Source organism: Athene noctua, chromosome 1, assembly GCF_965140245.1.
Source record: "Athene noctua chromosome 1, bAthNoc1.hap1.1, whole genome shotgun sequence".
NCBI lineage: Eukaryota > Metazoa > Chordata > Aves > Strigiformes > Strigidae > Athene > Athene noctua.
The window spans coordinates 233407891-233420748 of NC_134037.1; the positions used below are offsets into that span (position 1 = coordinate 233407891).

Here is a 12858-nt window from a genome sequence, read left to right on the forward strand (position 1 = left end):
GGTCCTCTTATGCATGCTACTACTAAACATTTCCCATGGACAGCAGGAAAGAGGAAACTAAGTTTCTCTGTCTCCATGGATATCACTCATGCTGGCCACAGATTCCCATCACAGGAGGAAAGGTCTGAGGAAACAAGTTACCTGCATGTAAGATGACAATTTGTACATGCTGTCACATACAAATGAAACAGATGTCTTGGAATTAGTAGTAGAATTTCCAAAGCACTCAAAATTCTGTCAGGGTCAGAAATGACTGACAGAATCTAATATAATGTCATAACTTACCATCTTTGAACTAAGACTACATTTGTTTTCACTATCAAATCATAATTATGAAACACAGGGTTAGCAAAATTGGCTTGCATGGAAGGCTATCCATGGTTTGAAGACAAAACATTTCAAATATCCTTCCCTGCTTCTAGCAGAAGGCCCATTTATCCTCCCTGCTTAACATTCCCTTGCACAACACTTGATACGTCTGCATAGAACCCCCAAGCAGGCAGTGACAAGCAAAACACTGGAGTAGGTTACAAACAGTGGGGAAAAGGGCACTGCAAGGTATTTTTCAGTCTCCTTACTACTGCCAGCTGCAGGGGGAATGGACTCTAGTCCCTTCCCTATAAACAATCCAATTTAAAGAAAATGTCCATCAGTGACATGTAGCTTAAAAAAATATCACATTGTTCCAGCTGAACTGAGTCCCAACAGCAGCAAAAGAGCTTGCTTACAACTCATAGGATTGCTGAATGGATGGAGTTTATTTTGCTTTTTTTATCAGTGTGCAGATATATATGCCATCTGGTGTTTTTTCCCCACCCTTCAACAGAAGTGCAGAAAATAAGTGCCTCCCTCTCCACTGTACAAGCATAGGACTACAGTAGTATTTAGCACTGCCATTCTAAACCTAAGCTTACAGACTCCTTCAGACCAAAATAAGAAGTCTCCTCCTTTCTTTTTAATGGCTGGTAAAAGATTTTTTCTAAGGCCCCCTAGAACTAGCAGGATGTTATCTGCCCTGAAGGTTCCTGCAAGAAGGGTCTCTGAAATTGTCCTTGTAATATACCTTGATTTTCAGGAAAGAACCAAGATCTGTGCATCACCTTACCCATTTGAGAATGGAGAAACTCTGCTCCTTCACCATCTCTAAAACAGAAGAGTTCTTACATTTTCTACTTTTTAAGAAGGGAGAAGGTAAGAAAGGAGAAAAAAAAGTTCCCAAAGGACCACAGATTAACTATGTCTCATACCAGACTTCTGAAGTTCGACCTGAAGCCAGAACATTTGAGAGGAACTGACAAATGGAAGCCTGCACCATGACTTGTGTTCTTGACATGACAGGTACTCTCAATGTAATAACATAGCAAAAGAAAAATGTCTCAGAGCTCAAGTGTTTGAGGCACACACACACCCACAACAGACATATAGAAACAAGTAGTCAAACCAACAGAGGAAGTTTCTAAAATAGAATTATTCTTGGAAATAAAATCCATACAATTGAAATCCTACCTGCGAGAGGGTGAGAAGTTATGTTTGTGAGTGGTTGACTTGGCTGGAGCTCGGGAGGTTTGTCTTCGCCTTGCAGCAGGTGGTGAATACTCCCTGGAAGGGGAAGAATTACTGCCAGAATGATCTGCAGGACTAGGAGAACGCTTCTGTCTATGTGAGCTTTCAGAGGGATCCCTGGGAAACAAACATCAGCTTGTTTAACAGGTGTAATATGGCATTAGTACATTTCTAAGAAATTACAAACAACTCTAAGACAGAACTTGTGGTTACAAGATCAAGAACTATCTTATAGAATCATTTGTTCCATCTATAATTTCATATATGAAATTACCTTAAACTAGCAAAACTCAATAAAACAAGATATGCACTTAAATTCTTGATAATCACCGGACTGTAAAATACAAAACTAGAATATGGTAAAACTAAAAAGATATTCTTGTAATTTTACCTAGTATTTCATGTGGCAGTGAAACATAATTCCCCAATGAAGAATTATCTTGATACCCTATTAAAAAACTTCTGTTAATGTCAGAACTTCATTTAGGAAGCCTCAAGCTCACAGACATTTTCAAATACTAATCACAGTTGCAAATGAATGAGATCTGCCAGAACCCTCAACTATTTAATTTACTGTACATCATGAAGATTTGACATTATTTCTTAATTTTTATTATTTAGGAAAAAAAAGACAAAAATCCAACACTGAAATAAAAGTCTGTAGTCACCACAGCAATACCTGATCATAGTACAGCAGTAAGCCAAGTACTCTCTTGATCCTTTCAGCACTACCTAGAATATTCTGTTTTACTGCTTATGACCTCCTTCCAGTAATGGAATGAGCAAACATGAAGGGAAGTAATATATTTTAAAGTAAGAATGGTGTAATTTATTTAATCAATTAAAAAACACAATTCACTGGTCTTCCACTCCTTAGTCTTCGCTACGCCAGTTACAGAGTAAACACTTACAAATGTACTGTATTTTCATGAAGGGAATGCAAGACAAATGCAGATGTTGTATTTTCATGGACAAATGGACAGCTATGCTTCAAAAAATAATAGTAATAGTCATATTAGTCCACCACTTGAGATAGATAGATACAGATAAGATAGACAGATAGATAGATGCAAAAGTAGAGTAATTCTAAAATTGCAGTAGTCTGACTACTTCAGAAATACTTTCAACCTACTGAAAATTAGGGAGAGTCTTAACGTGCCACTGCCACTTTAGAAAGATATTAGTCCTCTAAAACTTCAGAAGAGCAGGCAAGTGAACAAGTGAATTACTTTGATAAAGATTTTAGCAAACGAATTGCTCCACTGGTGAAGGTCCATTCCTGAAAAGTAATGACTCTTTCAAAAGGACATTTTACAAACCTACTAAGTTATGTAATTAAAACCTACCCATCTGTTAGTTAGTCTATCAATCCATCTATATAACACACTTAAAATATTTGAGTACTAAAAAGGTTATTGGCAAAGCAGGTATAAATCCCTATTATTCAGTGTTCTATAAAAGATAACTTTAAAGGCAATGTTACATTAATGTTAAAAGCTAATATTGCAAGGTAACTTACCTCTGCTTCTCTTTTTTCTCCTTGTGCCTTTCAAAGTCACGCCCTCTCTCTTTCACCTCTCTTGCCTTTTCTTCTGAACGTTCTTTTGCTTTATGTTTTTCTTTGTGTTTTTTCCCCAGGGGAGTTTCCTCTTGTACCGGAGGAGGAGGACTAGGGGTACGAGGACCTTTCTTTTTACTCTGGTTACTTTTAGAACTCCTAGAGATAAATTAACAGGAGGAGAGAAAAGTGAAGGACTTCCAACTATTTCAAATAATGATTCCTCAGATGTTGGCAGGAAAGTTGTAACGTAAAGGGCCTTGAAGCTTTTAGGATAGGATACACCACTCCATTATCAAGCAGCATTCAATAACTGTACTTGACTGAAGGGTAAATGCCGACGGTAAAAATTCACATTGAGCTCTTCCATTTATAACCTTTATTTCTGGAGCAAGTAAACAAAAATAGAAATTGGTCCCGTTCAGACAGAACCAATTTTCAAAGTTAAAATACCCTTGCATAAACTGCACACATCAGAGGACCAGAATTCTACAGAGTATCTTGTCCATTTGGACTCCCATTTCAGCAATGCAGTACACCAATTACATATGCAAAATGACTTGAACAACTCATGTCTTTGATTTAATATTAACTAACTGACACAGGATAAAGCATCCAAGTATTTTTGAATACGCATCTCACAATATGAGAAATAGTATATATTTTTCTATATAAACTACCGCTGACATAAACACTGTAAACTAGACATCACTACATACTGAATGTCAGTAGCATACTAGCTTATGCTGTACAACCCCATGGAACAATGTTTTGTCTCTATTTTAAAGGTGATTTTTGCTTAGCAAATACAGATGTGTCTGCCTACACTGCTGCAGTGATTTCTTTCCTATCTAAAAGCTGCAAACAATGACTCAGAAGGTCCTACATCCAGTAAGAAGTTAGAAACAGGTTTCGGAGAGTGACTTTTTGTGGCAAGGTGCCCAGTTTGAACTTCCTGGGATTTTCACATACCTTGTCCTTCCATCATCCCCCCATTCCCTGCTTCTTTTGCCATCCTGAGTTCTGAGAAATTCCCTGCCTTCAAAGTCAAACATTATTTCCTGAACAGCAATATGCAATACCAACAGAATGTGCTGTTGGTAAAATTTTAAACATTTCACTTCAGTCTAGAGGAGCTACTTCACAGGCTGCAGCATCTCAAATAAAACGGCTTCCCACTTTTTAATGCTTTATATTTCCTCATCACCTCCCAGAGACGCTGGACATTCAAAAAGAAAAGACCTGCTTGTAAACCATGAAATTAATCAACTGACAACTACATGTATATAATTTTCTGCATAATAATTCACAGTGCACAATTTAGAGACCTTCCCCTAAAGTTATATAATCAAATTCCTGAAAGCAAGGAAAATGAAAACCCATATTAATTATGAAAACCACAGTAACAAAAATCAGTATTCTCACTTTCTCACAAGATGCATCTACCCACTGACCTCTGCTGATCCAAAAGCGGGGAAGATACAGTAGATGCTTTCTTCTCTTTCTTACTAGCCGAAGATGATGACTTGGGACTGGATCTTCGTTTTGGAGATTTGCTAGACTTTCTTGGTGATGGTGATAATTTAGATCTAGACACCTCTGGAGAAATCTTGGGGAAAAGAATATATTAACCAATAAGCTGATATATGTGTCAAATGTGTAAATTCAGTAACAGTCTGCATCTGAGATCTTAACCACATACACATCTACCTCAAATAAACTAGCCACATTTTTTCACAGAACACCATAAAAGGAAAATGACAGAGGGTGGGGGAAAAGATGATACACTCTGTAATACATTACAAAAACTGTAACTAAAAGTTTAAAATCAGTATGTTCCCAGTTAGCATTCAAGTTTGTCTGAAAAAGAAAGACCTCCTTTCAGGTTTGGGGTATTTTAATCTTCCCCAGAATTTCAGTGTTTCTAACACTTACAGCTTTGCCTCTGTCACTCTACTCTGTTACTGCAAGACATGTTGGAAAAGGAGCTTGGCAAATATCTTGTGTTTTCTTCTACATGTCTTCTCTGTGGAAGTTTTAATAATTAAAATGCACTGAATCCTACTCATTTAATAGCTGACTTCATAAAGCTGAAAACTTGGTTATGGTGCTGGATGATTGACCAGATACTCACAACTAATACCCAAGTCACATACTAATTTATACACCTGCCAGTTATTTACTACCATGTAACACAATAGTGCATTTGTAGCCCAGGAAGCTCAAGTTCTTCCAGAAAACAACTAGAAGCCTATGAAGTGGCTGATTACTTATTTTTTTAATTTCACATTTATGTAATACAGACCTCTTTTTTAATGACTATTTCCTCTCGTTTCTCCATGTTTTCCTGTTCCAACTTCATGAGTTCTCTCTGAATCTTTTGGCGCTTCATTTCCAAAGACAGCTCATGATCATAATCATAATTAACATCTCCATTATCAGAGTCTTTAATTTAAAAAAGTAAATAGATTAGTAAGCAATTACATATAAAATCAATAGTAACACTTAGGATACTGAATGCCAAGCATAAATATTTCCGTGACTTTTGAGCACTACATGAATGGATCAATGAAGCTAAGTCAAATTTCTTCTCCAATTATGTGTGTAAACCTGAAATAACTCATTAGTTCCATACAACCTGCAGTTAAATTCTTAACCTTCATTAAAAAAATCCACCTTAACTTCAGAGACTTATGTCAATTATTAAGCTGAGGTAGCAAAGGCAACCCAGTAAAACATTTATTTATATTTAAATAATGGAGAAAAATTAAAAGAGTGTATCTTCACAAAGACCAAAAATATGTAGACCGCTACTTAACTGGGAAATCTCATATGAAGTAGATTTAAATAGTGATGCATGATACTAGAGGATTTTATTTAAAACAGTATTCCACAAATCATTTGATACACTTTTTCATTAAGTCATGACTAGTTAATATTACATGTGTCAAGTCTCACAAGTGAAATCTTACTGAAAATTAAAGCAGTTTTACTCACTCTGTTAACGTTTCTTATTTTGTTCATGGCTGTTTATGTCTAATGCTCAAAAAGCACTTTAGGAAAATAACTGACAGAGAAAAGATGAATTCACTGAAAAGTCATTAGCTTTCACTCCCCTTTCTCTGCACAGGAACCCTATAAAAGGTTTTGCAAATAACTAAATGCAGTCTATAAATTCCCTTCACGTGTCATGGGAACAGCTTATAGAGGTGCAGTTCCTAACAGTATACATTCTTTCCCAGCCCATCTGTCTGCTTATACAGCACTCACCTGAACTTAACAGGCAGTAATTCTACTTCATCCACGTAACTATGATCAACACTATTTTGAAAAAATCATAATTATCAAGCTGAAAGCCTCAGTTTCTAAGACTTAAGACATTCATACTATATATTCGTATAGAACTTGAGGTTTTTCTATTCCAAACTTATTTGACTTACATTTTGTTTTCATGCATACATGTCATAGGCCAATGTTTCTTAAATCACCCCAAAACCAAAATTTAGAAGGGACTGAAAAATGTATTAAGGCTACTTTTCCATTCATGTAGTGTGCTTAAGATACAGCAAACCAGTATTTGCAACACTTAGAGCACATACTATAGAAAAGCTACCTACTTAATGAAATTTACAGAAGAGCCCCATCCCACAAACAACTTGCAGTATAATTATTGCAAATACATTCTATCTGAAATCACTCAGAATGGATCAGGATTCCCATCTTCTCTTGCCGTACTGTAAGTACTTCTGAAACACTGACTCTTACAAAACTACATAAACACCACAGTTGATTAGAAGCTGCCATATTTTCACTGTCAGGTGAACTTGGTCTCTAACAAAAGCGAAACTCAGGAGAGGCAGGAGAAAACAAAGAGTCTTTTCCTCAACTGTCTACTATTAAACAGATAAGTATTATCAACAAAGACAATGAAATCACCTTTTAACCATTAAAAAACTCCCCCCAAAACTCCCCTCAAACAAAAATTACCACAGAAGATCATGCAAGACTCCTACCACTCTTCAAGTGTTTTCAGAGTATAAATAGTTGACCAATTGCTACCTTCAGCTGTTGTAATATTCATTCCAATGAAGCCCTTGTTAATGAAATAGTCCACACCATTACAAATTACGCAACAAAAATCTGCTGAGTTTTTAATTTCCTCAGACTGACCAGTTTCAGAATTACTCTGGATGTAACCTGGACTCAACTAGTGATCTAAATGTGAATGGTTCAGCCATGGAGTAGCCTATGGCCAAATTCCTTGTTGTCTAGGGAGTCAAGAAAAAAAAACCAAAACCAAAACCAAACATGTGTTTAAAAAGTAAGTTGGTTTTACCACTGTAACAGTCCAACTCAGACTGCTTCTTTGAAATAAACATTAATGGCTACTGCATAAAAGTATTCCGCTTAACTACAGCCCAGCAATCTTGCAGTGCTTTGAGCTGCAGGGGGACCATTAGTTTAATTATACTTACCTTCTCTATTTGCTTCCCAATCCCCATTTTCCTCTTCACTTTCTGGTGTTCTCTCCTTTGTAATTTTGATATCCTCCTTTTCTCTATGTCTTCCTCGTGAAGACTCTTTCTATAAAAGGAAAAATGCTGCATTAGAGTATACAACTTTATTTTAAAAGAAGCCTGAAGAAGCAGGTATATTTTACATGGTATTTTGGCTGTTTCTTTTTTATAGTACAAAAAGCATTTTCCCCTTTAGCCTTTTGAACAAACACTTTCTTAAATAAGCAGAGACTCCACAGGCAACACGTTCTAATGCAATTTCATATAATCAGTATGCAAACAGCAGATGGGGAAAAGAGAAGAAAGGATTCATAAAATAAGAAGGTTTAAAGGCAGGGCAAGAATCTAGCATGTATCAGAGAATAAAGTTTAAAACAGGAACCGAAAGTACAGATCAGGTTCTTAAGACTAGAAGTTTAATGAACAATTAGAGTATAATTTTAAGAGCTTAAGTAAGAGTTCTCCGCTGTAAATAAGAGTATTTATATGCAAGGCAGATGAGCCTCAGCTGAACCATTTAACTCTCCCGAGGATAAAGAATGGGGGAGATAATAAAATAAAAAACCAGAGACCCTTGGTTGGCGGAAGGGGAAAAAAGTCTAAAGCAATGCACCGGAATCAAATTTTGTTGACAGCTTTATATTTGAACTTTCACTGGCTGCGCGTTATTAGACAAGTCTAACTATTGCAGTAGCACCCATTTTATATGTGGCGATGATCCTGTGGATACCTAAGGAAGCCAGAGACTAGTCTTAAAGGAAAGAAGATAATTTCAAAAGGCAACTGAACCTGTGCTGCTCTTCTTCCCCTCCTAAATTCCAGTAGTAAAGCTGCATAGCTGCATCACTCTGCTGAACTGACATTCTCTAATTAAACTAGCTGGGCTCAAGTGGAATACAGGACAAAGTTTTTTCACTATTTGCAAAAAAAAAGAACATTCAAACTTAGAAGTATCTCAGGTTAATTTATAAAGTAGGAAACCAGAAAGAGCAAATAATGAAAGTCTGTCCCATATCCCTTTTGTTCTCACCTCCCATAGTGCCGCCTTTTGGGGATTCTTCAGCGTTGATAAGTAGGAACCTTTGTTTTTATGCCAAGAAAAGGAGATGCCTGAGAATTTCACTAGCTATTCCTTATTGGGACTTAGATCTTGACTTAATTTACATCCTTAACATCACCTTAGAAACACAATAAGGAAATAGCATAATGTTGTAGATAGTCACTCCCAAGTATGGATAGTCACTCTTGAGTAAAATTCAACTATTCCTTTTTATTCACTAACAACGTTAAAATCTTATCTCTAGTCTAATGATGTAAACTGTGACAGATCAAGCACTGCATTTATTTTACCTAGTGAACTAAACCAGATGCTTCAACGCACAGTTATCTTCAAGCCTCTCATCTTGATGCATTCAGTATAACCTATTCAAAGCCTTAGAAAGTTGCTACATAACACGAAGGAACTTCACATTAAAGAACTAATTTGTCACGTTTAATTTAAAACGGCTTGTAGAATAAGGAAAAAAGTTCTTTATTCGTCATTTCATGACAGGATCTCTAAAATGATGCACAAAATCCTAACCTATCAAGTCATGTTGGTTGCTGACATCAACTGTAGACAAATCTACATCAACTAAGCCATCATCAGAACATGTACTAAAGGCATTTCAGTCTAAGAGCAAGAATTATACTATGCTCCAAAGCAAGTTACTTTAAAAGAAAAATACTCAGATGAGATCTGAAAATCTGTAACATTATCAGCAAGCCTCTCCTGCAACCATTGTTTATTTTCTTAATTTTTCCAGACTGCCCTTCTTGAAGGCTGCATCTGTTCTATTAAATTGTGTATTTTGCTATATATTCCAACTAATTCCTACAATGTAAACAAACAATAAGCATAATTTCTTAAATACAAATACTAATTTCTATTAATACTACAATTATTTGTTACTAGCAAACTGAAATATGAATGTTAGGACGTCCTCTACACATTGATTTCAAAAAAATTCTCAAAGCTAAATCCCCAAATAACTTGTCAGCAGAGAACATGCAGGTAAGTCAGAATGCTTCAAGACCAATTTAATAACCCATGGTAAAAATACTACACAACCCATATGTATCTCGCCTACATCTCTGAACTTACAACCAAACACAAGCATCTTGAAACAGCCTGTATTTTCTCGTTTCAGTGGATTCAGCAAGTGGCACAATCATACTTCTACAGAAGAACTGAGAACAAAAACATCTATGAGAGGAATTTTATTGAATTACTGAATATAGGGGAAGGGAATAGACAAATTTTATGTAACCATGCTATTTTACAAGTCAGGACAACCTAATTCAAATCCATTCACACACTAAATGACTTCAGTTGTCAGGAAAAAAGATTCTGGTAACATTGCATCTTGAAAACAAATCTCAGTTTAGAAACTGTATATATTTTCTTGGGACGTGCAATTCAAGAATTTAAGTTATGATGGTTTAGAACACATATTTGCATTTTCTCATCGAAAAGCCTTCAACATATTCCTTCTATTGTACTCATTCCCCTTACAACACATTTTATTCTCTCATAATATAGGGAGTTTCCTTCATATCCTTATAGTCCTTTTTGTACTTTGCACAGCTTTTTTTCGTCTCTCCCTTAATAAGCCAAAAATAAAATAAGTCAAGCTCCTAAAGGCCAATAACATGTTTTCCATTTATCCTTGAAGACGCTGTATCCACTTCAGCCACACTTGTAAACTATTTGTCTGCTGATTCGGGAAAAATGCCAATTACTAGATGAGATACAATAAACTTTCATAATAATATAACCATATATTTTTAAAAAAATATTGTAGGTTGTCCTAAGAGTAAACAACAATTTAGTAGGCTTTGTCTATGCTGTTTTCAGGTATGTGCTCACAGTTAACTATTTACACATGTTAGATAGATGATGACAGTTTAATGTTGACATTCAGGAGAAATGCTACTTAATAAAAGACATAAAACACAACCTTATGGCTGAATTCTGTGAGATTTAATTTAATGTCTACTTAAGTTGAAGTTCCACACCCCATAAGATACATTCAGCACTCTACAGTACAAGACTTGATGTCTACTTGAATGAATTTCCCACTACAACCAGAAGAGTTTGGCAACGCCCCAAAGGTCTCATCCAGTCTGCAAAACATGCTTCTAGCCAAGAAGTGTTATTTTGCTAACACCGTCGGAGAGAATATTTGTAAGACTCTTACAACCTAGAATTCTTACAAAGCAGAAGCTTCATTTTCAGCCTTATCAGCACATGTACATGCAGCAGCAATATAAACTAGTTCAAAAGCACAGAGTCCTTTAAATCTAGAACAAGCTATCAAGTATTACAGCTAGGATCTTTTGGGCAAGAACAGTACTATTTTGCTTTAGGTACAATACCTTTACAGTGTAAACTACTACCACACTACACAAACATACAAGAAAATGAATCTGAATTTTCCCTGAAATGAACAAGTATTGCTTCCATTTCAGAGATGGAAGACAATGCTGACTTCCACTTCCAGTGGAGATATTAAAAAACCATAGTGACAAAAAGCACAGATATGAAACAAATGAAACACATTCCTTACAAAAACCTCTCCTAAATGTACATTAAGTTCTTCCCACTGTTTCTCCCAAATCACACACACCTCCCAGGTAATACTTCATATATTCCAACGTAACTGTCTTCTCTTAATATGAAGAAAAATTCAACAGAAAAATTTCCAACTAAATACAGTAACAGCAGGAAGCCTATCTAATTATTTGTATAATAACTGATACACTAACATACAGCGCTGAAATAATCCCAAACACAAATCTGAGAAACACAGAAACAACTGAGTTCAATGTAGTTGTCCACGTAACGCAGCATATAGTCTCTGAAAATGACAGTACAAAACATGAAGAAATAATAAGGGATATATTCTATAGCTGTCCATCGAGGAAGTTTTTTCCTAAATACATACAGATTGTACTAGTTATCTCATGTCTCCAAAGAACAAGAAATCTCTTCTAACAAGATTTTATACTAGTTATACTGCCTCAACTTTGGTGGAACCTATTCAGGTTTTTGACTGTATCTTCTGGCAATCAGGTAGAATTGTCATATATAAAGTAAATAGCATTTCCCCTTGTCATTTTCAAATTTGCCACTCCCTCTACTGAAATAAAGTACAAATATGACGCATCTAATTTACATCCACTCAACCATACACTGTGTCATTCGCCACATGTCCTTTTTTCTCTCCAGTCTCTTTCTCACCTCCTTGCCCACTTCAAAAAGACCTTTGGCTGTATTTTCTTGCATACAGGTGATCACAACCAAACAGCATTTCAAATAAAACTGGACCATGAATTTCTACAGCATAATATTGATCATTTTCTATTCCATTTTTATATACCTGAGTGTTTGCTTCTGCAATTGTGACTGCACTTTGAAAAGATGGTTTCATTGAGCTGTCCACAATAACTTCTTTTCCTACTGGATGGTTTCAGCCACTTTTAAAAAATTAATTCGTGATTTTTTAAAAAAATACTTTCTTCATTATGCATTACCTTGCACTTGCCAACACCAAGTTTCAGCTGCCATTGTACTGACAAAAACTATCTTTCCCCAACCCCTATGGCATTCCTCAGACTTTAGTAATTTCGACTATAATTTTCGTATCTTCTGCGAAGTTTGACATTTGGAATGTCCAACATTTTCTCCACATTCTTAAAAAGTTATAGCTCTTTAGATGAAGCACCACAGCATCCCCTGTAATTTCGTAATTTGAAATTAATCTAAAATTATCTCCTGAGATGGTCCCTAAACCTGACAATATTATACCTGCTATTCTTTGACTATCTATACACCTCAAAAGTCTTGTTTCAAAAGAAGCTGTTTAAGGTTTCACATATATCAGACAGTTCTCTTAGCCACTACTCTCCATTAAAATTTCGGGTTAGCAGACTGGTAAAGCACAAATTTTGTCTGCAAAAACAGTGCTGCTCACTTTTTTTTTTTTCTTTTTAAAACCACAATAATGAAACTTTTAATGGAACAAGCTACTTTTCATTATTTCAAAATAAAGTTAAGATTTCTTATCCAGCTCCTCTGTTACCCCAAAAGCTTTAATAAGAGATGGAAATGTCATATATTAGATCTCCACCATAACAGTAGCTCTAACAATGGAACAAATTTTGTTAGCGATTCAGTCA

At 35.7% G+C, this 12858-nt stretch overlaps 1 protein-coding gene across 7 annotated transcripts in view; it reads right to left on the bottom strand.

Annotated features, from left to right (window-relative positions):
* The window catches only part of ZC3H13 (zinc finger CCCH-type containing 13), a 49534-nt gene that overhangs the window by 21785 nt on the left and 14891 nt on the right, over positions 1–12858 (bottom strand). For 6 of the 7 annotated variants that reach the window (XM_074912838.1, XM_074912834.1, XM_074912835.1 and 3 more), the window contains 5 exons: positions 7597–7705; positions 5427–5566; positions 4576–4730; positions 3083–3280; positions 1507–1680 (listed from right to left, as the gene is read on the bottom strand). In XM_074912838.1, the coding sequence (XP_074768939.1) occupies positions 1507–1680; positions 3083–3280; positions 4576–4730; positions 5427–5566; positions 7597–7705 (776 nt within the window). Of the gene's footprint in view, positions 1–1506; positions 1681–3082; positions 3281–4575; positions 4731–5426; positions 5567–7596; positions 7706–8668; positions 8688–12858 lie in introns of those variants that run through there. The other variant, XM_074912839.1, reaches the window with a different exon arrangement.